At 37.0% G+C, this 27,141-nt stretch overlaps 1 protein-coding gene across 27 annotated transcripts in view; it reads left to right on the top strand.

Moving 5' to 3' along the window:
• Nucleotides 1-3,687: 3,687 nt before the first annotated feature.
• The window catches only part of Nrxn1 (neurexin 1), a 1,158,653-nt gene continuing 1,135,199 nt past the window's right edge, over nucleotides 3,688-27,141 (top strand). For all 27 annotated transcript variants that reach the window (XM_052186621.1, XM_052186620.1, XM_052186611.1 and 24 more), the window contains exon 1: nucleotides 3,688-4,462. In XM_052186621.1, the coding sequence (XP_052042581.1) occupies nucleotides 3,688-4,462 (775 nt within the window). The remainder of the gene's footprint in view (nucleotides 4,463-27,141) is intronic.

Raw genomic sequence — 27,141 nt, 5'->3', positions numbered from 1 at the left:
GGAAATTTTGGTTGTTTTGCATGTAGCCTTTCAAATGGCAAGATGAGATGGTGGAATTAGGTAGTAACTTAAAGGCTAAATGCAGTGATTTATCATCCAAAGAAAGAAAAGGGAAAGGCAGTTAGAAAACAAAACAATAAAATATATCTACATCTTTTTATTTCTCTTCCTTCCTGATCAGACATGACTGTGCCCACCCTTAATTCGTGCAGTAGACTTCAGGCTCCAAGGAACTGCACTGGTGTTAGAGATGGTGCTTAGAGACTGGGCGGGAAAGCCAGGGAGAATTTTGGGTGTGCATTGGTATTGAAGATACTTTGCAAAAGCCAGAGTCAGAAAGATAAAACTTGTAAAAAATATAGATTTCAAAGTCTTTATGGAGGTATGTATCGAAAGGTTTCTTGGTAAGGTGTGTGTGTGTGTGTGTGTGTGTGTGTGTGTGTGTGACTGAAAACATGGTAAAATAAATGCAACTGCAGCTAATCAGCATACAGTATTGATCCGTCCAGTGACTTGGGAATGAATTTTGTTCTAGAAACAGAAGAAAAGATTAATGAGTCTGCCAGGCTGCTTTTGAATTAGAGCGCTTCTTGTTTTGGCTGTGGTATGGTTGTTTTTCAGATTCCTTTATTTCATCCTCTAATTTGTGAACTTACCAGGTCTTTCTGGGCACCTAGAGACAATCCGTTTTCTCCATATAGATATAGATACTGTCTCTCACACAATGAGCTTCCTCTGGGAACTGGCAGAATCAGTTGACCTCCCTTGGGATAAGAATATATATATATATACATATATACATTTATCCATATATACATGTATACACATATACATGTATACACATATACATATATCCATATATACATGTATATGGGTCTTCTCCTCCTTCCCTCCATCCTTACAAAATGGTCAAGGTGTGCATCAGAGGAGGAGAACACAAGAGAATAGGCAAGAAGGTTATGTGATATATGTCAAATTAATACAATAATAAGCACCAATAGTCATTTGGCCAGCCTGTCTTTATCCTCTCTCTCCCTCTCTCTCTACACACACACACACAGAGAGAGACACACACACAAAGAGAGAGAGAGAGAGAGAGAGAGAGAGAGAGAGAGAGAAAGAGAGAGGGAGAGAGAAGATACAGAGACACCGAGACCGAGGCAGACAGACATTTTCAGATACAGAAGCTGAGAATGGCCTCACAGTTGTGATAGACCAGACTTATTTTGCTAAATACTGAACATTTACCATATTTATCATTCTCCTTAAACTTGAAAGTATACTGAATAATATGTAATTATTGATCATTTTTAAAAGCACCTTTTTTGGGGTTGGCACAGGAGTAGGCAAGATATAACTTGTAATGGCTGATGGTGGTGAATGCATCAGCCACAATAAATAGGAAACTGATTATTATCATGTACTAAGGAGCACTGTATGTCTGTGAGGTGTACGTGCTGTGTCTGTGAGGTATGAGATGTGTGTGTGTGTGTGGTTCTGTGTGTGTTATTTTTGTGGTGTGTATATGTTTAAAGAAGAGAGCCAGTCATCAATTTGATCTGGGGAGGGACTTGAAGTGGGATCCCCTAGGTTGATGGCTCTCAGCTGACACCTGTAGGGAATGCTCTGACCTGAAAAGAAATGGTTTCAGCTCCCTCCACAGAGGGGCAACCACAATGCGGTGACATAAATTACTGCTAGTTTCAGCTTGTAGTGGCAAAGAAAAGTGTTAATTGGCTAGTGAGCTCTGTGTCCAAGCTATACATTTGGTGTGTGTGTGTGTGTGTGTGTGTGTGTGTGTCTGCGTGTAGGAGATACTGAGACATGGTAGGGTGACGTGTTTACTTTGAATGACTGAATAATATATTTTAATTTTTCCCACAAATTTTGAGTTATTTGGCTTTACAAATTCAAGACCCACTTTGAAGATTTATATTTTCTGTACCTTTTCAAAGGTCTGTTAGATCAAAGTTGAATAAAGGAAGTGATTTAATGGCAGAGTGAGTGATTCAAAGGCAGGGCTTTAAATTCTAGCATTCTGGAGCCATAGCAGCTGAGGTGACATGCACGCCAACTGTTGTGACCACACAAACTCTAATGGCTGACACCCAGATAAGGACTTGAGGAGGAATTTGATCACCATACTGTTAGGCAGAAGATTCTCATTTTTAAAGGACTCATATTATGGCAATAAGGACACAAATACTGAAAATTTGTCTCCAGTTAGATTATTTTTATGTAATAACAGATTGTATGTTTGATTTAAAAGGAGGAATATATTTTCTTGAGAATGTAAAGGGACTTTCAAGAAGCCACTATATTCTTGTATTCTTCTGCTGAAAGTTTCATGTATTTTGCCTGTTATAAAATGTTATTAACTGAAGTTTCAGTAAGTTGCATTATTGTATGTATAACTAGCATACAGTGTAAGGAGAAAACCTGTAAAAGGGTTTCCATTTCTCTCCTCATATATTTTAGAAATTAAAAATTTCTTGGACAATTGGGAAGAAAATCATAGTCAAAATGTTTTTAGAATTCTGGTCACTAATGAACAGATATGGTAAACTTAAGTTGTAATAGCTTGCTGTAAGAGTGTGACAATAAATACTTGGAAACATGAAGTCTTACTGTGAGTCAAAACACACACACACACACACACACACACACACACCAACTTCTATTTACCTAAATTAATTCTTTGATTTTTTTTAAAAGCCCTGGTTATATACCTGCTTTCCTAGCTGAGTAATGATTTGTATGATACTATAATTGACTACAGGCCTTAATTTTTATTTTTATTTTCCACAGATTTCTGGGTTCTTATAAAATGACAAAATAAAATTAAAACGCATCACCAACATACAGCCAATTGACATGCTGGAATCTTAGAGTAGTCTTGCAGAGACAGAGCAAAGAGCAGAGCTCTTGGGATGGATTTCACCATCTAGCAGCTTCTGGCTGTTTCACAACAGCGTTTGCGACCTACCACCGGGGCTGGCAAACACAGTGAATCAGCTTGGGAGGGCCTGCACAGGAAATTTGGCCTTGGCTTCGGTGGTTCTGGAAGCCTGTGATATGACAGAAGTAGACCTCTGAAGCTATTCTGTTGTTTCACTCTGTCCTTTCTCCTTCTGTGCTTGGAGCCAACATCTGGAGGGGCCTCGAGTCCTGCCAAGCATCCAAAGATCCTGATTCAGTGTTGGCTTCTTTTTCCTCTCTGAGAAAAGTGTGTTTCTTCTGATTCTTCTCTCCTATTGCTGGCACCACGCCAGTGGTACGTCGAAGGTGTTGGTCCTGAAATGGTGAAATACCTGTTGGTGCCACAGATGCCCTTACCTAACATCATCGGATGCAAATGGGTCAGTGATCTCTCTTGAGCCTCTGTGGCCGATTTTTTTCAGAACGTTGCCTCCAAAGTGTATCCTCCTTTTGGCCTGGAAGTTCTGTGGCTATCTCATAGAACTGAGCTCTCTGCTTTCCAGTTGGAAGGAGACAACTGGGAGAGAGGAAGGGGCTGCTGGAAGAGAAGAAGAAGGAAAAAAGAGCTGAAGGAGGTTGTGTCCCTCGCACTGCCTCCTCTCCCTTCCTTCCCCCTCCTCTGCAGACCCCCATTTCTCAGTGAAGGTGTCCAGGACCGCTTCGACCCTGTCGCCCCCGGCTCCCCCCCGCCGCACCCCAGCCCCCAGCATGGGGACAGCGCTGGTCCAGCGCGGGGGCTGCTGTCTCCTCTGCCTGTCGCTGCTGCTGCTGGGCTGCTGGGCAGAGCTGGGCAGCGGGCTGGAGTTCCCAGGCGCCGAGGGCCAGTGGACACGCTTCCCCAAGTGGAACGCGTGCTGCGAGAGCGAGATGAGCTTCCAACTGAAGACGCGCAGCGCCCGCGGCCTCGTGCTCTACTTCGACGACGAGGGCTTCTGCGACTTCCTCGAGCTCATCCTGACACGCGGTGGCCGCCTGCAGCTCAGCTTCTCCATCTTCTGCGCCGAGCCCGCCACTCTGTTGGCTGACACGCCCGTCAACGATGGCGCCTGGCACAGCGTGCGCATCCGCCGCCAGTTCCGCAACACCACGCTCTACATCGACCACACCGAGGCCAAGTGGGTGGAGGTCAAGTCCAAGCGCAGGGACATGACGGTGTTCAGCGGGCTCTTCGTGGGCGGCCTGCCTCCGGAACTGCGTGCTGCAGCGCTCAAGCTCACGCTGGCCTCAGTGCGCGAGCGCGAGCCCTTCAAGGGCTGGATCCGCGACGTCAGGGTCAACTCCTCGCAGGCGCTGCCGGTGGACAGCGGCGAGGTCAAGCTGGACGACGAGCCGCCCAACAGCGGCGGCGGTGGGAGTCCGTGCGAGGCAGGTGACGAAGGCGAGGGCGGTGTGTGCCTCAACGGGGGAGTGTGCTCCGTGGTGGACGACCAGGCCGTGTGCGACTGCTCGAGGACCGGCTTCCGTGGCAAGGACTGCAGCCAAGGTAAGGAAGGCCTGCCAGACCCCAAGGAGGGAGCCTCGGCCTGGGATGGGCGGGAGGCCAGTGCATGGGGCCTTCCTCCTCCGGAAGCCTCCGGGTGAAGGCCTGTCCCTCCCCGCCAGGCTGCCTTCCTTTGCAGCCTCTTAGCGGGCACTATGTCTCCATCTCCTGAGATCCTGTCCATGTGATCTCTTTCCAATGGACCAAGAGAATGATCTTCCTAAAACCAGCAGCGGAACAATGGCAGGTCCCCGTAAGTCCTATGGCCACTGCCCACCTAAATGACCCTCTACTACCCTGTACCATCAGTAGCTATAGTATCCAGATGTTGCCTGTAAGGTTGTTCATTGACAACCATTTAGAAGACTGAACATGTGTATGATGAGAAAACTAAATGGAGGGTGAGCAGCACTAGGCCGCAGTAGAGCTGTCCACATGGCTACTGGTCAAAGCACACTTGACAGGCCATAGGCCTTCGGCGCCTTTGCAAATCCAAGATCCTGGTGTGGAAGAGAGACTTTCTTCACAAACAGGAGGCTTTAGAAAATATTGGTTTCCATGGTTCTGTCCCAATCCCAAATTTGCCATATTTAAGAATTTTCTGATTTCTTTGGTTTCTTCAAATGTGAGACAGCTCAACTAACATTGAGGAATGTTAGGGATGAGATAATGTATTCCTTGATTAACAAATGCTTGGTAACAAGATAGAGCATTTTAGGTGTGGCCTATCAGGAAGACTGGCCAGGCTAATGAACAGGATGCATGTGAGCCATGGTAGGAGATTTTCCAAGAATAGTCAGCTGATGGCATTTATCTGAGTAGCAGAAGCCGAATTGTTTCTGTGGTCTTAAGGGCTTAAAATAAACAAAGCACATCTAAGCATTATCTTCACCCCTTTCCATCTAAAATTCTGTTTTTTATGTATCTCTTCCATGTTATTTATTTGTTTGTTTATTTATTTATTTATTATGACAGTGACCAAGGAAAATATTCTTGTATGGTATTCCTAGGATGAAACATAAGTGTGTTAGACGCTAAGCAGGATGGGTGGCTTGGTACATTCCTTTAGGTAAAATCAAGGCAGCCAGTGCATTTATAGTTGTAGTGGAGAAAAAGGTAAATTATTATATCTGATTTGAAAAGACAGGGACAAAAAGCTCTGTGTGGCTGTGTTTAATTGTGTAATGTCTGGTATTTTTTGTTTGTTTGTTTGTTTGTTTTTGAGGGGTTGTTTCTTACTTTTTTATTTTAACTGATACTGCTGAGAGAAGCAAGCCTTTGTAATTCTCATTAGACTTGGCAGCTCTCTCATTTTGCCTTAAAAGAAAGGAATACGTGATGAAATTTGTAACTGCTTAACAGCAAAGAGACTTAGAAAGTAAAAAATCAAAAAACAAAACAAAAAAAACCAAAAAACCCACAAATATGTTATTCAGGAGTGGTCTGTGGATGAGGACAGTGATGGAATGTTCAAGAATTGTTAACAACACTTTGTTTTCATGTGGGTTTGTGTTAGATACTTTGGTATAAGGATATGGAGATGACTGCACCTATGTCCCATCCTGCAATTTCAGCTCTGCTGGTGAATTTCCATGAACATAAAATCAGATTTTATGTTTTTAAAACATGACACAGAACAATCTTTTTCCTCTTCTTGTAAATCATAACTATATGAGATCAATTCAGTACAACTTGAAGCTGCATATATTTGTACTGATTAATAGAGAATGGGAAATATTATTTTTATGGAAAAATACTTCTCTAGACATCCCAATGCCACGTTAAATGATAAAGATGGCAATTTAATGAAATATAACTTCCTTTCTTAAATTAAGAAACAAACATGACATGATGACAGCTTGTACTGTGTGGGAGAGTGTTTTAAATGAATTTTAAAAATATTTCTATGCATTTTAATGTAGGGATCCAAGGATCACGCATAATGAGGAACAGTTAAGACTGAAGAAAGCCTGGAAAAAAGTAATGTTAAAAAGAAACAGAATTAGATGTTTCCAAAATACATTTTGTTTTGGCAAAGGCATAGTTCTTTCTGTCAGGTGCCTAATTTGAAATTAAGAGGAAGAATATTGGGACATTATAGTATGCCTAAGAAAACTCAGCCCAAGAAAGTCAGTCCATCAGCATTGTTCTGAACATTAATTCATTTTGAAAATTTAAGCTGAAAGTCATGGCAGGAAAACAAACGGCTGAATTCCTTTCTTTGTTAGAGAAATGGAGGTGGAATGCTTATGGCGTAGCCTGTCTTCCCAGAGGCACTGGCTTGGCTTGGCTTATTTTCTCTGTTTCATGTGTGTCAAGTGACTATTGAATAATTAATTGTAGTGGATGCCTCTCCCAACACCGATCATGCATGACAACTGAAGGAGATGATTTCTATTCAGATGAAGTGTAAACAAAGCTCTGTCTCCATTTAGTATTTACACTGATTACCACATTTTTTGTAAACCTAATTTAAAAACAAAATAAAGAAATATTCATTACAGACCATGTTCAGGAAAGATTACAGCTAAGCTAATATTAAACACAAAGTTAACACATCTCCAGTCCGTATAATTCTTCTTATACTTAGTTTACGAAGTTTATTATTATTGTTGTGACCTTTTGTTTGAACCAATTAACAAATAAAAATATGGGAACAATATCTAGTGATGACAGTCTTGTTTTATCCTACCCATCTACAATGTCTAGATAATCTGTACCTATGAGTTTCTAGAATATTTTTGTTGAATGAGTTCTTGCTATATTTATTTGGGCCTAATAAGATTTGTTGATTTATCTACATATTTATGTACTGTTGGAGAGAAAAACACCAGAAAAATTATGCTTCATGATCAGGTTAATGACAAAGCCTAGATCAGATCATAATCACCTTATTTCCAAATTATGTCTCTTCTCATGTACATTTTTTGTCTTTCAGATTTACTCTCTCTCTCTTTCTCTCTCTTTCTTTCTCTTTCTCTCTCTCTCTCCCTTTCTCTCTCTCTCTCTCTCTCTCTCTCTCTCTCTCTCTCTCTCTCTTTCTCTGTGTGTGTGTGTGTAGGGTTAAGATGCTTTTCATTGAAGAAAGGTTCATATAAAATGGCCCCAGAAACTGGTATTTTATGCGCCATTGATGTTTCTGACTCTGAACATGAGTCTCAGATCTCAGTAACTTAACAATGTCATCATTCTTGAATGATGGATGATTATGGGGCACATAGCTTTTTCATTGGGTCATACTCATCTAAGTGGGTCAGTGCCATTATTATTTAATAAGTTTCTACTTAAAGGTAATGATAGATTCCTAGGAGCTTCAAAAATGTAGAGAACTTCATGGCCCATCAAGCTTAAAATTAAGGATAAAATGACAATCAATAAGACATTAAATTATACTTGTAATCCCCAGATCTAAGTAAGTTTTAGACATTTTAGGATCACATATTAAAATTTGTTATACTAGAATTTTCTTTCAGTTTCTTACTTAAATTACTATAAAGACACATTATTGCTTAATATTATTGGGCATAGCAGTGTGGTAAATGTCTTTAGTGAAATACTGATTCAATTTTGTCTTTAATGTAACAATTGCAACCAAAGATTTGATGATACACATTCATATATTTGTTAATTCAACTCTATTACTATATTTTAGAATTTATTGACTGCTTTGCTCATGGCAGAGTATTAGGCTTAGGCAATGTAATAGTGAGTACACTTAGAAATATATCCTACCTCATCACCCATTCTATATTCTACTGAGGAGGCATACTATTTAAAGAAATAATATATAAATAAATAGGGACATATTCTTAAAAATGGTTATAAGATATGTGGAATTTTAAAATGGTGGCTGTCATTCATGATTTTCTTGAGGTGTGGCTACTAAACTTAAAGCTGAAATATGAGAGGGACTTGCTGGGTAAACATGGAGAGATGCTGATGAGGGAAACTCAGAGGTACTGAAATCAGTACAGAATGTAGCATAGTCCATGCCACTGGTAGGAGCCCTCTTTGAATGAAACTCTTAGCCCATATTCAAGAAAGAGTAGTAGAGACAGACCTTGCTATGTTTGCTGAACTATTCAAGAATTTTAAGCTTCAAACACATAAAAACAGAGCACAGGAGATGAAAAAGTCAGCTTCAAATTTATGTTTTTTTAATGACACGTTTATGAAACAGATTGGAAAAGACCAAAAGAAATGAAAAAACAATTATGTTTGTCACTCTGCAGCCGTTTTTAAACACCCATAAGGTGTGGCCCAAATATTAGAGAAAGTAGAGGGGAAAGGTGCTTGATGGAATCCTTCAAGTTGTAAGCATGTCTTAAGCAACTTGGAATCTCCTTGGGCTTACTTAGATATAGAGATTTAAGTTCATTTATTATTTAGAATACTGTTATGCACTTGTAAAACCATGATCCTAACTCTGTATAGATTATCAATTTGTTTCTCTTGGCTATTCCAATTGAGGACATATGCTTCTGTAACACTGTGAAAATACCATACTCCATCACTCTCCAAATGCAATACATTGTAATCATTTTGTCTTTTTAACAAAAGTAACACATACAGGCTGTCTGGTACTACATTGTAAATTGAATACATTTAAAATGAGATATTATTCTATATAATATTTCTACAGTTTCTACCAGAGCCTGAAATGTTTATAAGATTTTTTTAAAGTTAAGTTGAAAATACTGATGACAATGATACAGAGAAATTGCCAGAATTTGTTTGAGGTTTGCCACTTAGCAAAAAGATTGGTTACCTCTGTTGAAAACCTTTGAGTAGGACAAAACTCATGAATACATTCCTTTTCTATGAAACATATCGGATATGTCTTACTATAGGACAGTAAAAGACATCTGTTTACTTCTGACTATAAAATAACCTCAATATAGTTACCATTCCCGAATTCCACAGGTCCATAAAATGTGGTTTTGTCTTTGTTTGTCTACTCTGTCGAGTAATTTTAGTTTAGGGGCTAAATGACTTATGCTTTCTGGTTTGCCTTTCCAAACATTACAAATGTAAAAGCGCAAATTTTCTGTTACTCAATTTAGGACTTGGCATAGGATCAGAATTTGCTTCACATAATCATTATGAAAACTAAGCTGCTGTCTATAAACAGAGAGAATGGTAGGTGACTGAGCTGGGCAGTGTGTGGTACCTTATTGCTTGTGCTTTGATTTTTGTCAGGACCCCTGGTCTCTCATTGAAGTCATTTTCCTGAAGGGTACTTGCACACAAAATCTGAATTCCAAAGCAGTAAAGTAAGCTTTCAACCTATGAAGAAAGGAAATAATAAAGACAATAAGATTTTGTGTCTGTTTTATACAGTTGTTTTAAGGCTGTCTCTTTTAAAGTTGTGTTTAAAAATTCAAAAATCTTAGAATTTTCTGACTCAATAAATGTTAAATGCAAAAGCATTTCTAATAAATGTCCTTCACCCTTCACATGCCAGCACTGTGCCTCAATCCTGTACTTAAATAGTATTCTTTCCAACTTACCAGTTGTGTAGATTGTACTCAGCAGAATCTGCAGCTCAAGAGTCAAAGACTTCTAGCTTGTGCAAACACTGGGTAAGATTCCCAGGAGTTGGCCAAAAAAAACAAAAGCATGAGATTAATTTTCATTATCTTTAAAGTCTATAGTGTTATTATCTATCATAATAGGAGCTTTTTATATGGCCAGCATATGCAATTATATCCAATTTATAATTTTTGGATTTTCATATAATAGTTAAATTTACTTATATATTTGCTGCAGGCTGGCTACTAATATATTTGAGATTTAAAAATTTTAACTATAAAACAGATATTGTGGTTATCACAAATAAATTACATTTTTATTCATATATACAACAGTGGAATTCTGTTCCAACTTGGCCATTAAATAAAATGTGCCAATTAAACTGATTACTTAAAAACAATCACATCATTGGACAAGAAAAAGTACGGGAATTGTGTTGTAGTGTGGGAATTAGGTGAGTCTGACATGCTCCTGAGCAGTCATCAGCTACTGTGTTTCTCCCAGTCAATGTCCCTCCTAGCTGTCTCTGCTTCTTACAGTAAAGCATGGGTAACTATAGATAAAAAACTATATTTGGTCACAGTCAAGTTCTGTTTTATAATAATGAACTTACTCTTAAAAGCAACTTTGCAAAAAACTTACAAAACACCATAAACATTCCTAATATTATTTTGAACAACTTTTTATATAAAACATATCTTATTAAAATACTTTGTAAAATCTACATATGTTATTATGCACTTCTGTATATTTTGTTGCTCAATACTTTTTTTTCCTTACTTAGAAGTACAAGAATAGATTTTTTTTTGCATAGCTTCCTGAATAATAAATTTCAAAATCTCTAATTGGGTTATGCAAAAAAATTTGCTGGCCATTTTCTTTAGACATATTCCACAACTGTATGGATTTGTCTTTACTGTCCTCAATCTAGATTGTGAATATTTCTACTCTAGTATAGAAATGGGGATAGAATGTTGCTTTCTCAGATTTCTTTACTGCCTTATCATGTACATAGTGTGTGTGTGTGTGTGCGTGTAAATATAACATGATTTAAGATGTGAAGAAACAATTTTAGGTGTGACTTTGCCTTTAAATAGACAGTAAATTAGGACAAGGCCACTAATGTTCTATGGTTTAAGTTCTAAGAAGCCTCATAGCTTACTAAAACTTCTATAGTTCCCACTGTCCTACCACATAGAGTGTGTAAGAGTGACTGATTTGTGATTTAAGGTTTCTTACAAAACCCTAATTTTACCCAGATTGGTATTTGTAGGATGTTATAGTCAAGGTCAAAGGGTAAGCACTACTTTAGTAATCTTACTTTAGGATTATTTTGATGTGCTTTTGATCACTGATGTCCAGATTTGGTGGGATTCTGCTATTGTACATTGATATATGGCAAACATAGTAACGTCAAAATTGGTTTTCTTGTTTCCTTTGGGTAAAATATAAACCAACCACACATAACTTAGGGCAATAACTCACACAAATAATATTATAATCCCATTTGTATGGAGATTTAAAGAGAAACAAATAGTCAATGATGGCAGAGGTCAGAATATAGGAACTGCCCAGTAATATGGACAGAGAGTGGAACTTTGGGCCTTGGTGGTGGTTCTTTGGGTACATATTTTTGAGGACTCCCTGACCTATACACTGAAAATTTGTGTATTTTACTGTAAGAGCAAATCAACTTCAAAGAAATCAAATTAAAAATGATTGCTGCTTGGGGAAACCAGTATATTTATAAATTATATATGAACACTAAGGTATAAAGTAAACTTCAGAAAGAATTGACTTTATAAAATTTTATGCAAAATATCCAATATTTGTCATATAAATGCAAACATCATCCAGAGTGCAGACATATTTAGGTATAAATAAATTAGGAACAAATAGAGTTCTCTGTTTTGCATACCTTATACAACATTTGAAGTTGTATTATTTTTAGATTTCTGAGGTCTTAATAATATTTTAAAATACAATACACTTTTAATTTTGATTTGTATTATTTAAACATGTATCTATCCATCACAATTGATCAATGTAAACCTTACAATTTGGACAGCCCAAATGTTAAAATTGTCAAGTGCTGATAAATTTGAATGAGCCCAGTCAAAATTTGATGAGTAGATATTGGAAAACACATTACTGGATAGTCCAATTAAATTCTCACAAATCCTCTAAGTCTATAAATAACCATGTTCTCCAAAAAATGCTGTAGATTAGTTATTTAAAGTCCACTAGCTCTCCAGAACTGCAGATACCTCTTAACCATGACATAAGCATAAATTTTTTCTGTTGCCTTCATAGTACTTATAACTACTTTATTTCATTTTAGTGAAATAATTTTATATTGTGTTTGTATCCACCTTACCTCACTTAATTCTTCAACAGTCTTATTTCTCCAGCTTTATAACATTTCTATTTTACTTACGAGTCAAGTGAAGACTAGAAAATATCTCTTTCCAGAATCTAATATGGAGCTGATAGCTGGGTTGAAATATGAGCCTAGGTACTCAAGCAGGCAGCTCTGCAACTGCATGACAAAGTCTGTATATTCCTTCATCAAAAGGTTAAAGATTCTTGGGACAGTTGTCAAATACTTTAATACTCAATTAGGCTTATAGGTTGTAACAGACTTACAATTAGCAGCATTTCCCAATATGAGGGCTGAACTAAAAGTCCATCAAGTGTATTTGCTCCCCTTGTTGACCTTTTATTAGTAGGATGCTTAGTGTGCTGTCTAAACTCCAGTAATAAAAAGAGAAATTTTCATATATTGTACCCAAAGAGCACTACTGTGTCATTTTGGGTTACAAAGAATTAACTTTTATGAACTAAGCTGCAGTGAATTTCATCTAGTTTTAATGTTTGGCAAATAAAATTTGAAATTATCAAAGTCCATTATGTTTTGGTACAAATGTAAACAAATCCCAGATACCTATTGAGTTAGATCATGGTTCTACTAAAGACAGAGATATTGGACATTGGAGAAAGCATTGCTAATCCATTTGTATGCACAAAGGGGAGTTAAATGATCCCAAAAAGTGTAAAGCTAGTGATTCTGTTGAATAAGTGAGTTAGGCTCCATAGTTCCTTGTCCAACAGAAGTACTCAGAGTTAGGAAGACATATCTTTTATGCTATTCCTCGCAGCCATAGGAAGCTATTATTAGAAGGAAATGGGAGGAAGTCAGCTCACAAGCAAAGTGGTGACCTGGGTTATTGTGTGGCTACTTGTGCTCCAAGCTCTGTGGGATACTATAGGTGGGCATGAACTGCATGCTATGATAAGTGCTACTTCTAAAACAATTATATAGTTTGATTCCCAGAAATATATTTAAATCCAAAAGTTAGAAAGGAAGATGCCAAACACAATTGACATTTCACCTGCAGTTGGTCACCATGAATTCATTTTATTAATGACAGGCAGTGAATGTGGTGTGGATATTCACCTGAAGCAGAAGCAGCACTGGTCAAAACTCAGAAACAACTATTGTTCATGACCTCACAATACCTGGGCCTCTCTGTAGAATCAGGCTTCAATGTTTGTTAGACACTGCTACATTCAGCAGAACAAACAACCTTATTCCAGAAGCAAGGATATTAAAGACTCATGTTTTTCTTCTAAGTAATGATGTCTCTCTACAATTAAGCATGCCTGGATTCTCCTTAGGGAAGTAGCTGTCATGGCAGCATATAACTATAACTGCTGCTTAGAAGGTATCGTTTTCTACCTTCAGTTCTTTTCCTTTAATGAAAAAAATGAATTCTCTCCAAAATGAATATTTTTATTTAAAATTACACATGATCTTTTATATACTGAATGCTTAATTTATTGAATTGAGAACATTATGAAGCATGAAGTTATATACATATATTTCATTACCTTCATTGTACAATTAAATGTGTAATAAGAGAAATTTTCAAAAGATTACTTGGATCAAGTACAATGGAGTACTGAGTAGTCCAAAGACAATGAGACAGGTATTTTACTCTGTAAATGTATATGTATTATATCTCTTTACACAGATATACAAAAAATATGACTTGTGAGAAAGTAATATAACTCAGGCAGAATTGTTTGTAAAATTCTACTATTTACATTAAAATCATCAAAAATACATATCATTAAATTATAATCATTTATATGGCCTAAAATAGTTTTGTCATACTGTTTTCCTTGCACACGACCTTAAGAAACTAAAAAATTCATTCTTAATCTAAACTATCTTAATTGGGCCAAATAAATGGAAAAATGTGTTCTGTTACAAGCTTGTTTAAATGTGAGAACAGGACAAGAAGAGGTGGGTAAATCTTTCCAAAGAGATCTTTTCCAGTAGCATTGAGTTTAGATAGACAACTGCTCATCGCAAATTGTTTAAAACCCCTTATTTGGACTAAATGATACTCAACTTTTCTTTTACTTCTCTTATGATGCATTTATTGTACTTTTTAGCGAGCATTTAATATGTAAACGTTTTCAGTACTGAATTGATGATAGCTTAAAGCAAATGTGCTTTATACAAACCCTCCAAAACTATGTCTTACCAAAGCAGAAGAGGAGAGTTCAAGTACTGCAACTGTTACAACATCCTGTAATTATGACTACACTTGCCTTCTCCTGGTTTTGCACCTTGATGTCTCTGCACTGAGCTGTGGACAGGCTCTCTGTCCGCACACTTATGTTTATTTGTCTTGAGGCAGCTGCCTTTGCCCTCTTTACCCATTGAAGTGGCCAGGCTTATGTTTCCTTGAACTCAGGTTATAGCTGCTGCCTACATTGCAGACTCTCCTTAGAACCTCCTGCTCACTGCACCTTTACTGATGTGTCCCCCACACTGAGCCTGCTCACTGTGCCTCCTCAGAGCTGTCCCCCATGCTGAGACTCAGCAGGCACCTGATTCTGCCACAGCACACTGCAGCGCCATTTGAGGGCCATCTCTCAAATTTCACTCCCTGTATAGGCTTTGCCATTATCTTTCTGGGAAACATAACTGCATGAAAGGGACTTTGTCACTGGTATAAATTTCTCTGGAAAAAGGTAAATTGAGAGGGATGAAAGATCATTTTGAGTTAAAAACAAAAGAAATAAATAAGAAAGCAAGGTATTCACTAAAACTATTTCAGGATAGCCTGTCCTATTGGTTTCTTTCCCAAAATGGTTTAAAATGTATGCGCATCTTTGCTCCTTCCTTTACTTCACTCTTTATCCTTATTAAGATGCAGTCATATCCAAGGTGAAAGTTTAGCCTCCAGGCATTGTTCTCCTTTGTGCTCCTAGCAACAGAAGGCACGGTGTTTGGAAGCAGACATAAAGAGTTGAAACACAATACAAGTCTAAAAAATTGAAGTATCAAAAATTTGAGCAAAACTCACTAATATAGTATATGGAGATTGACAAGGGTATATATTGGCCCTCTATAGGTATTATTAAAGATTTAATACTAATAGTAGTAGAATAGGGCTTAGTTTTTGAAAAATGCAAGTACTGTTAAAGGAAGTGTGGATCCTTTAAAAATTAGTTATGAGTTGTTTACACTCCTAATGAGGACACTGTCATTTTAAATTATCCAAATCATTGGATATTTCAATATGAAAAGAAAACTGTTTGCAGTAAGCTATTAGGAGTTTATAGAAACTGAGTAGGAAACACACTCAATTAGTAAAAAATGTGCTTTATTTTGGCACAAATGTAATTGCAAAGAAAGTGATAAAACAACATGGTTTAGGCTTATTTTGGGAGGAACAGTATGTTATGATACAACCAGGAATTAAAGCATGGCTTCATACAGTGAATGCTGTCACAGAGATGAGTACTGATAGGAGAAGCAGGACGATAAGGAAGCTAGTCATGTGCTCTTAGTGAACAACTTCACTTGATTGCATTGATACGGTGTTATCTTACACTCTCCATCTTGAACATCAAGTGCACTGTATCTATCTTTCTTATTATTTTCCCAATCATACAATTCCTTATCCATCAGCCAAAGCTATTCCCCCAGTGTTAAAATGACCCTTTCCTTCAGCTAAAGGAAAAAGCACCAAGTCATTAAGAATGTCAAGCAAACACTTTTATAAATTGGTTTCTGTATCTTCCCAGTCTCCTTCAAGACAGTTTTCTCCCAACTAAAACCTTGTTATCCAAGCCAATCACTTTTGATGATATGAGCAGTATTTGCATTTATGTCTTTAGGGCCTTAGTCCTTTTCCTTCAAAACTTCATAAATTCTGTCTAACCTCTGTGGAATGAAATTTTACCAATCACACATCTATTATGTTCTCTTTGAAAATTCATCCTGAAAACCCTTCCTGGTCATTCCCACTTCAAAAGAAGCTGTGCTGCTTTGTATAGATAGAGTTCTTACATTCAGTACAGTTGTTACAGTAACTAATTGTCCCTCCTATTTTTTCCATTGTGTCTAAATCTTCTAAGTAATACTTATACCTCCCAGGTAACAGAGCTTGTCCCACAATAGAGATCTCAATAAATGTCAGTAATCTAATTAATTCCAAGACATCATGGAGATAGACTATTAAAGGCTAAGGTCAAGTAGATCAAAAAAAATTTATTTAAAAAGAAATTCAAAAACTCATGAACATATAAAGAGAAGCTTAAACTTAGTAAGGGAAGAAATGGCTATTAACAAAAGGAATTAAACCTTGCTCAGTCTGTATAGATTAAAGAGCACCATCGCACCCAGTTTGGGCAGTGGTCTGGAAATACTGCCTTTCTTAGGCTTTTGCATATAGTTGGAGAGAATGTAATTGTTATAATGCTTCTGAGGGACTCTTGGGTTATGAATATTAAAATATAAGTGGGTGCACCTTTAAGGAAGTGCTTCCAGAAACTATTCTCTTATTTTTTTCAAAATATTAGAGCAAATTTGTAAATATATAGCATTCATACTTGTTGCATATTGGACTTGGCTAAGTAGAAGTGATAGAATATGCCTAATGACTCATAACCTAATATGAATACATATATAAATTATCAAAATTTAAAAATATTTTAGTGAGTATAATCAAAGATATAAACATTAATTATGATGGAGGTAAATAACTTATGAAGATCAGTGAATTGACTATAAAAAGGTCTTTGCAAATTGTTGCAAAAATGTAATATACAAGTGCAATCCTTAGCTAGTGAGGTCTTCTATTAAGCTCCTTTTAAATACCAGCCACTGTCCATTTCAGAAGATGATACCCAGTCTGTGAGTCTCCAAGGATTTTTATCATTGTGTTGAATTGAACAAACCATATTACAAAGAACGTTCATGTTGTCAGAACAGAATATGACATGAACTTTGCAGAATATGTTCTGAAGCATGACATAAAGGTTAATTTTAGAGTTTAAATACTGTATAAATCTGATTTAAAAAAATACTTGGGTGTAGAATGTAATACACTTGCCTATCACGTGCAAAACCACTGCACAGAAGTAAGGCAAATTCAGCTTGGACATGCGTGTCAGGTTGTTCATCCTCTCAATAGTTAGTTGGAGGTTGCTAATGAAATGCAGGGCTTAGAACCTGGTGAACAGTTTCCCTCAGCAGCTAATTGTACCTCTCTTTTATTTCTGCTGCCATTGACATCTGTCCATGTCTTATATCAGAGATAGCTAAGTGGGCAGAATATGATCAAGTTGATTTCGTAATAAGGTGTCTTCTTCTTGCTACGTCTGCTTACCAAAATAAAAATTCCGAAACATATGAGAAGTTCCAAATGGTTGACAGAATTTCCTCATCTCATTTATATATATATTAATGTTATCAATAATTACTTAATTGGCTCCTTAGTTTGTCTACCTCTGTAGCTGCATAATGGAAACTGATAATAGTAATTGCCATTGCAAGTTGCAAATGGAAGACTTAGCCAAGCACTTCCTGTTCCTTTTAAATCCACATCTTAGGCTACACAACAATTTCTAGGCTTTGAGATAGCTTATTTATATTGATTAACTAGTGTGTATAAGCTAATTTCACTTTCCAGTTTCCTAATGTGTATTTGTCATGCAATGCTTTTTTATCTCTAATCCCAAATGACATTTATTTCTTCCTCAAAATTATAACTGATGTGATGCCTTCTGGATTACGCACAACTTAGATATCCACAGAAATTGCAAAAGCACAGAAAAGAAATGCAGATCTTGTTTCATTTATTCAGATGGACATACATTTGTGTTTAATCTATAACTGAAGATATCCACTAACATAGTTAATTGATTGGTTCTAGCATTTTCTTTCAATCTACTGCTCTTCCTTATTGTATCTTGGATTCATTAATTGTGTATCTCAAACTTTATTCTCATTTGCCCAAAATACCAAATATTAAATCTAAGTGACCTCTTGTAGGAAATGAATCTAATATTGCTACAAAATTAAAGACAATCTTTTTATAAGTAGAAATATTTTAGTACATATTTAGTATGACAAAGTAATAAGGTGGTTTTTATCACTTCAAATATTTATCCAGAGTTAATTTGGGGACTGGAGTGCCTAATACCAGAGGACCCAAGTTTGATTCCCAGAACCCACATAAAGATGCATACAACTGCTGTAACTCTAGTTATACCTATTGGTCTTTAGAATAACAGGCATACACACGGTACACAGACACATGTGCAGGAAAGACACATGCACACAAAATAAAATGAAAATTTCTTTTAATGGTGAGACTGTGATTTGCATCATGTATTAGGTTAGAACAATCAAAGGAAAGAAAAACATTAGAAGTGAATCTACCAAATTAAATTTTGTTGTATTATCAAGCAGCTAGGTGACAGCATATGTGTGTGTGTGTGTGTGTGTGTGTGTGTGTGTGTGTGTGTGTGTGTAGAGAGAGAGAGAGAGAGAGAGAGAGAGAGAGAGAGAGAGAGAAAGAGAGAGAGAGAGAATGACAGCCAGTGTATTCCAGTGTGTTAACTCTCTGGGAGACATGACTCATCCATTAAAATTTCACTAGAGTCTAAAACTACTATCTTTTAGTACTTTACCCTTTCTTTGATATGTTTTTATGCTTACCAAGATTACTTTTCATTTTAGTCCCAATATGCAGTTATTTTTGCAGAAATAATGTTCTTTAAGATAGAAGTGAGTCCTTTGGTCACTGTCAAGCCTTTCTATGAAAATGAGTTTATATCAGTACTTATAGGTGAGAGGCTAGAAATGATGGCCAGGTGTTTTCATTCTAAATTCATAAAGCTATATACAAATTACCTTCATAAAACTTGATTTTTTGAGTTCAAGGCTAGCCTGGTCTACAGAGTGAGTTCCAGGACAGCCCAGGGCTATACAGAGAAACCCTGTCTCAATAAATAAATAAATAAATACATACATACATAAATAAATAAATAAATAAATAAATCAAACTTGATTTTCTAAGTATCCAAACATATACTTCCAAACATGAAAAAGAAGTAATCAAAATTGAGTGATTTGTGCTGGAAACAAGGATTTAATGTTATGAATATTTTTAACTTACTAAATTGCACTGCTTTCATAATTCATAGTTGGATCTTTCTAGATGCTCAGCATTTGCTGGTTTTCTTTTTGGAGGCTGCACATCATAGATGACCAGATGTCAACGCAAGTATCCTGGGTGTAAAGGGAAGAGGTGGAAATGCAGACCCTCCTTCTCTTTCCTCCTCCTCTGCCTCTCCTCCTCCTCTGCCCTCCTCCTCTCTCTTTTCCTCTGCCCTCCTCCTCTTCCCTCCTCCTCTGCCCTCCCCCTCTCTCTCCTCCTCTGCCCTCCTCCTCTGCCCTCCTCCTCTGCCCTCCTTCTCTGTCTCCTCATCTCTCCCCTCCTCTGCCCTCCATCTCTTCCCTCCTCCTCTGCCCTCCTCCTCTGCCCTCCTTCTCTCTCTCCTCCTCTCTCCCCTCCTCTGCCCTCCACCTGTTCTCCTCTGCCCTCCTCCTCTCTCTCCTCCTCTCTCTCCTCCTCTCTCCCCTCCTCTGCCCTCCTCCTCTGCCCTCCTTCTCTCTCTCCTCCTCTCTCCCCTCCTCTGCCCTCCACCTCTGCTCTCCTCTGCCTTCCTCCTCTCTCTCCTCCTCTCTCCTCTTCTGCCCTCCTCCTCTGCCCTCCTCTCTCTCCTCCTCTTGCTCCTCTCTGCCCTCCTCCTCTCTCTCCTCCTCTGCCCTCCACTTCTGCCCTCCTTCTCTCTCCTCCTCCTCTCTCTCCTCCTCTGTCTTCCTCCTCTGACCTCCTCCTCTCTCTCCTCCTCTGTCTTCCTCCTCTGACCTCCTCCTCTCTCTCCTCCTCTGCCCTGCTCCTCTCTCTCCTCCTCTGTCCTCCTCCTCTGCCCTCCTCCTCTCTCTCCTCCTCTCTCTCCTCCTCTGCCCTCCTCCTCTGTCCTCCTCCTCTGCCCTCCTCCTCTGCCCGCCCCCTCTGCTCTCCTGCTCTGCCCCTCCTCCTCTGTCCACCTCTTCTGCCTCTCCTCCTGTGGTGCTTTCCGCTGAAGACATCAGTTTAGCAAGAACCAGAATACAGATTTTCATGAAAATAAAAAAGAATTAACTAAGTAGTGAAAATAAAAATGAAATGCACGTTATAGAATTCATAGAGTTTTAGAGTTTTATGAAATCTATGAAAGGAATCTATCTATTATAGCAGCTTCTCTTTTGAAACAAAGATAGTTTTGTTTGGAAAAGTTAAAAGACTTTTTCATGTCACAGAAGTATTTTCATTGATATAACAAAGACATGGGTTCTGTTCAAATTTCATCATTCCAATTTTAGGTATCAAAGGAAATACCACCTCAGAAGTCATACATTATCATTTGCACATATGATGTAATAGTTCCGATGACGCATCTCCCTTTGGTCTCCTTCTGTCTTCTGTCCTGATTTGCTCACTTCTTTTTATGTGTAAGTTGAAGACATCTTCAGTTTCCTAACAAGGCCCCTTACAGTCCCTGGAAAATGAAGGAGTTTTCCAGATGGAAACTCACTTTAACAAATTCATCATTATGTGAGTCTTGCTTTGGATTTAAAGCACAAAAACAATGGTACACTACAGCAAATAAATCAACATCTGCAGGATGTGGAGAATGATTCTGTATTCTAGGAAAGTGTTGTCAGTTGATGATAAGTGTCTTTTCTAGAAGCATAGCATCTTAATAGTAGAAGTAAATGTGTCATAAAATACAGAACTTAGTTTGTCTCTATTTTATCAGAATATGTTAGAGACTCTGCATGGGAAGAAAAGGCCGTTATCTCTCCTGTGTTCTGAGACTCCTGAAAAAATAGATTAAGAAAAGAAAAAGCAAAGATATCAATTTAACACAACCCTTTCAAGGCTTTATAAGGCTTGAAATATGTATAGTTTTATGGTATGTTTGGTGATAAATTGATGACTGTGGGAAAATAGGACACAGAAGATAGGACCCTACAGCAGTGGTTCTCAACCTTTCCAGGGCTGAGGTCTTTTAAGACAGTGCCTTCTATTGTGGTGACTCCAACCACAATATGGTTTTCTTACTTGCTTTATATCTGTCAGTTTGTCATTGTTATCAGTCATAGATATCTTTGTTTTTCTATTCTCTTAAATCATTCCCTACAGATTGAGAACTACTGCCTTTTAATATCAAACTTCAGGGACACAGCTTCCTTGGTCAGATTTTTCTCTGTGACCTTTCTCATAGAAGCAAGATTGGGAAACTCCTTTCTCCAATGCTAAGGATAGCAGCTTCCACTTGAGGATCAGGTGACCTGTTCAATTACAACTTCATACATCTTTCATAGGGTATGTTACCTTCTTCAGGAGAGCAGGTCAGGAGGAGTTGGTTTCAGTCTGTTGAAATGGCATATTTGGGGAATGAATGTCCTTAAATAAAATTAAATACAAAATTTTAGTTGTTCATATCATGTATGAAACAGGCCTGTACTCGATGTTGACAGAAAAAAAGCTTGAACAGTGGAGAATTTATTTTTTATAATGCTTTCTGGGCTTAAATTTTAATAAAGTAAACTACAAATGCTTTGTCTGAGAGCATTGTTTGAAAAAAATGCTTAATTGATCTCTCTTTAGGAGAGCTCACTAAAACTATTATACAAGATCAAAGCCTAAGTGATTCATTCATTACAGTTTTAATAAATGTGTGGATCTGTTTTTTTTTCTTATGTACAGTATAGTGTGATAATGAAATTAACTTTGCAGAAAAAAGATATTCAGGAGCTCCTTTGTCAAATGGTTGCTTTGGAAAAATACCAAAGGGATGATACTCTGAGATTTTATTTTTCATTTTGCTCTGGTTTGTCTTTGAACTCTTTGTTCATTTAAAGTTTCAGCAGCACAATTGTCTGTTCTAAGAAAACTATTATTCCTTATTTCCCTGAACCCACAATGAGCTAGCTTATGGGCTTAGGACCATTTAGAGGTGTAAACTTCAATTGAGCTCTACTTTGTTTACTACACAAATCATTCATTCAGGCAAGAAACTATGCCAAACAAAACATAAAGACATTGAACCACAAATTGGGAAGGCATTATTATCATTTCTCTTTGCATTTGTTGATGACTTAGCTGAGCTATCCTGTTGTAAGATCTGTGTTCCAGAAAGCTTCTCCAGAGCTCTGTTTCTTATTTTTGAAATGTAACTTATACCTGGCATAACAAGGATCAGAATCTGAACTTGGCCATGATATGAAAATAAAAATATTGAATATAATTAAACAGCAAAACTATGTTTTCTCCTATTTCTTGTCTTTCATAAATAATGATCATTTTTTTACAACATTTAATAAGTGAGCTAAAAATGACAAAAGAAAATTTCAATTACTGAATCAGGTACAAAATTTTGAAAACTAAATTTTTATAGTTTCAGATTAATACAATCAGGAAATTAAAATCCCACAAAGAAAAGTGCCTTATTATTATTACTTTTAATCCTGTATCAGGATCTATTCAGTTCTCAAGTGTGAGCCCCATTTCTTGGATCCTTTTATCTTTTTCCAGAAATCATTCTGTCATCTCTTTTTTCATCTTACTATTTTGTCTATAAATGGTAATCCTGTTAGTAATGTCCAGGAATGTAAGGACTAAATGAAACATTCTTTGGAAAAGTATTTCTTAGCTCTTGGAATAAGCTGAATAATGTTATATGTGCTTAGGACAGAGCCCTGTAAAATGAAGCTGTGTGTTTAGGGTTAGGCTCTAGCAGTAAGGACAGTAATAATGAAATTGGACCTGATATCAGAAAATGGCAAGTGCTGTGTATGAGGAAGAGGAAAGCACAGGAAGGATTGCAATAAGCCCACTGCAGGAGACATTTGAGGGGCATCACACTAAGGACACATATGTTCCTGTTGCAAGCCTGAAAGTGAGGCCAAGGGTCTGAGATGCATCTGAGGACAAAGCTCCACCTCTAGTCTTGGTGCTGAGCAACTATGAATCACATAGAACTTTTGAGTTAGAGCTAATAGTCTATTTAAATTCACCGATGCCAGATTAAGTAGAGTCTGTTATTCACAAGCAAAAGCTGTCTTCATTTTGATTTATTTTTCTATGTAGGACCCTATACAAGATTCAGACAGTTCCTGGTACACAGATCAACTTGAAACCAGACCTTCAACACAGGAAACACAGGAATATGAATAATGCATAAATATGAAATATTTTATATGCATTTATTAGGTACCTAATATATTTCTAAAATTAAATTATCTTGAAAACCTCAATTGCATAATTTTCAACAAATTTTATATTTATCCAGTTGACAATATGCTTTAAGCATACAAGAATATCATTTTACAAACGCTTATAAAATACTTTGGATATAATTGACTCACTTTCAGGATAGCAAAACACTTTTCTGTCATCAGCTCCACTGTACCAGAAACTACTCTTCTAAGTCTCATACGTATATTGTCATTATTATCACAGTCAAATATATGACAAAATTTTCTATAGTCTAAATGCATATCTTTATGGAATTACAATCTTAGTAGTAGTTTTCTATACTATATCCAGCTCAAGTCATTTTTTGGAACTCGATTAGAATCAAACATGGAAAGGAATGAATATAGACCAATATCACTAGAATATTAAAACATGATCTGCTAGTAAGCTTGTGCAAACCATTTTGACAACTGCATTAATGTAAAAGACATTCGAGTGTGGAATATATTTCTTGAATGCTACACAGGAAATGGCTCCTACATTTTATCATTCTGTTGGTAGTGACGATTTAATTATTATAAGAGATCTTACTTTTGGATCAGCTAAATAGTCTGATATTTTTGTGTATGTATGTGTAATATTTGGTAACTGACAATTATTCACAAACAGCACTTCACTGTTAATGGTTTTGAGGTTTGTGGACTCCATAGTAATTGAAAATCTTAGCACTAACAATCAACATGTACACTTACATGAGGAGATTTAGAGTGCCATGTGAATTTTCAAAGGCAATCGAACAATCTTTGATTCAATAGCCTTTGGTACACATTCTGGTGGCCACAGCTGATGCTAACCCTGTTTCCACTTCTGGAGCACAGTGGCTTTTCTGGAGAACTTTTATCCTCTACTCTTCCCTTTTTGTTCCCTTTCATTTCCAAATTTAGAAATTCTCATGACATTTCAAAACATAAGTAATATAAATACCTATGATTTAAATACTGCATTTTCATTTACGACTGTTGTATTTTGACCTTCAGAAATGTGCAGATTATTTAAGTTATATGATTGAAATTATTTTCATTTTAAATTTTGAAGATTTAGAAATAATGTCCTGAGAAAATTGAGTTACAAAATCAAGAGGACTTAAAGAAATTATAATGGTTTTCTATTAACAATATATTAACAGTCAAAATTCCAGTGCCTTGGAACTTTTAAGCTTCAGGGACAATATAATAGGAAAGAAATGTTCATTGACTCATTTTGCTCCTTAAGTGCAACCTACAGAATAAAATTCTGACAAGGAAAGACTCTGCTCTGACTCACCACATCGCTTCCCACTCATGAGTGTGTAGAACCTGGGTCATGTGAAGGATGTTGATAAGGAAGGAGTCTATAAACTGTGGGTTTCCACTGTGAGTTTCTTGTAGTAGCAAGTAATCTAGAAAAGGAGATAGTTTGGACTAGGCAGTCCTGGGTCAGCCTGGAATCCAGCTCTCCACATTTGAATGTATCCCTAACCATGAAACAAGATTGCTCCAGTGGCACTCTCTCAGAGTCATACTCTTACACTCTAGCTCTAGACTCTCAATCTTCTTCTCAGATTTGCTGAGAAGCAGAAATCTGGTTAATGTGGATGTGGGATTTGAATTCAGGTTTTCTTGATTTATATTGTATATCCGCTTCCCATTTTCACCACTGCACTTAAGGTGTTAAATGCATGGTAATATATGCTTTGGATTTTGTTTGTCTGTTTGTTTGTTTTGGGATTTTTATGTTTTTTTTGGTGACTTTTTTTTGTTGGTTGAGCAAAACTTGTGCATCCCCAAAAGAATCTAATTTATTTGAAAGGGAAACTTAAGCCCACCTTTTCCAATCCTCATATTGGCTCTGATTCTGTTTATGTGTTTTTGAGATGACAATGTGAGTAGACAAATTCTTTCATATGAATATTCTTCAGGAAGCATATATCCATGCTTATCACTGTACAGCAAAATAATGATTAAAAGGACCCAGGCCCTGTCACAGTGGAGATCCCATTCATCATGTTCGAACAGTAGTGATTGCTTTTCCTGCATCTTCTTTCTAGCCACAGGAGCTCCGTATTTCTAAGACACCTGCTTGACGAAGCTGTTCCCTATTCATTATAAAAGTCAGACATATTTCACATATCCAAGACTTTCTTCCTCTTATTTAGCAATGTTTGGCATTTCAAGACACTCATCTCTTTAATATATAACTACCAAAATAATTTGATTTTTTTTTTATTAAGCAAGTGGAGGTCAAAGCAAGCAGGTTCCACAGTAGCTGAATCATTTTCTTAGTCATAAAAGAATTATTGCTGTATACTTCTATGCTTGCTAGCATCAGAGAGAATAGACCTGTCTATTGCATGTTTGTTTGAATGAGCTGTATGGGATATTGCATCTATTTAAAGGCCATTTACATCTTCTAATATTTTCACATTTTCAAATATAGTTCTCACATGTTCAAGTCCTCTGAACTTTCACTTCATCTCTGCCACTAGTTCACTGTGTGTCCTTAGGGTAGTCATTCTTACTCTTTCAATGACCCCATCTGCAAATCAAGAAGGTAGGCTTAAATGACCTTCCTGAGTCTTTTTAGCTTGGCCAGTCATTGTCTTTCAGTTTGCACATTTGAATCAATTCCTGATTCAAATCTCCCAAATTCTCCCAGGACTCTCCCAAATTAATACTAAGTCACTCACTGATTGACCTTGTTGGCTCTGGCATGAATGCTTTCATCCATGCATTTCTTTGATAAAATGATGTTTTATATTTAAGATTGTTGTCCTATGTGTCTCCCAAACTAAGAGCAAACATTTTCATCAAGCCTGAGTGACTGACATATTTAAAACTGAAAACCTTGTTGAGAGTGATTTTTGAAGAAAAAAAGGGAATGCTCCACAAGACATATCACCTATCACCATTACTGTTATTATCAAATAGGTTCCTATTACTCCGTGTCCTGTGCTGTTTGTAGCTCTCATGCAGGTGATTCAGCAAACATTGTTTTGCATATAATCTTAGTCACAATTTTGAATTATTTTTCAAAGAACTTGTAAGCTACATTGTGCAATTTATATTATCTGTAAATTTCAAAATTATCTGTTCATGTTATTGACCATTTCATGGGTTCATGGCATAGGACTAATGCAGTCTCGATCAATGAACTAAATTTAGACTAGAATTTTGTCTTATGAAAATGAAACTTTAAATACCGTTTGTCTGATTATGATGGGAGTTGCTATGGAATGGATAAAAGCTTATATCTTTGCTTTCACATTTTGGTGTACCGGTCTGGTTCTGTTGTTCTTTCATAGAAAGGATTTTTAAAAAAACCCTTTATATTTTATTTATTATGTTATGTGTGAATCTGTGTGGGCCAAAGCATGTAATAACATGTCCTCTGTAAGTTAGAGGACAAATATTTGGATTTTCCTTCTTTTACTGTTGAAGTTGATTCTGTCCTTTTACCAGGAATTGAACTCATGTCCTTAGTTGCTGGGTGCTT

Source organism: Apodemus sylvaticus, chromosome 6 (genome assembly GCF_947179515.1).
Source record: "Apodemus sylvaticus chromosome 6, mApoSyl1.1, whole genome shotgun sequence".
Taxonomy (NCBI): domain Eukaryota; kingdom Metazoa; phylum Chordata; class Mammalia; order Rodentia; family Muridae; genus Apodemus; species Apodemus sylvaticus.
Note: the sequence above shows the minus strand (reverse complement) of the source record. Positions and strands in the feature narration are given on the sequence as shown.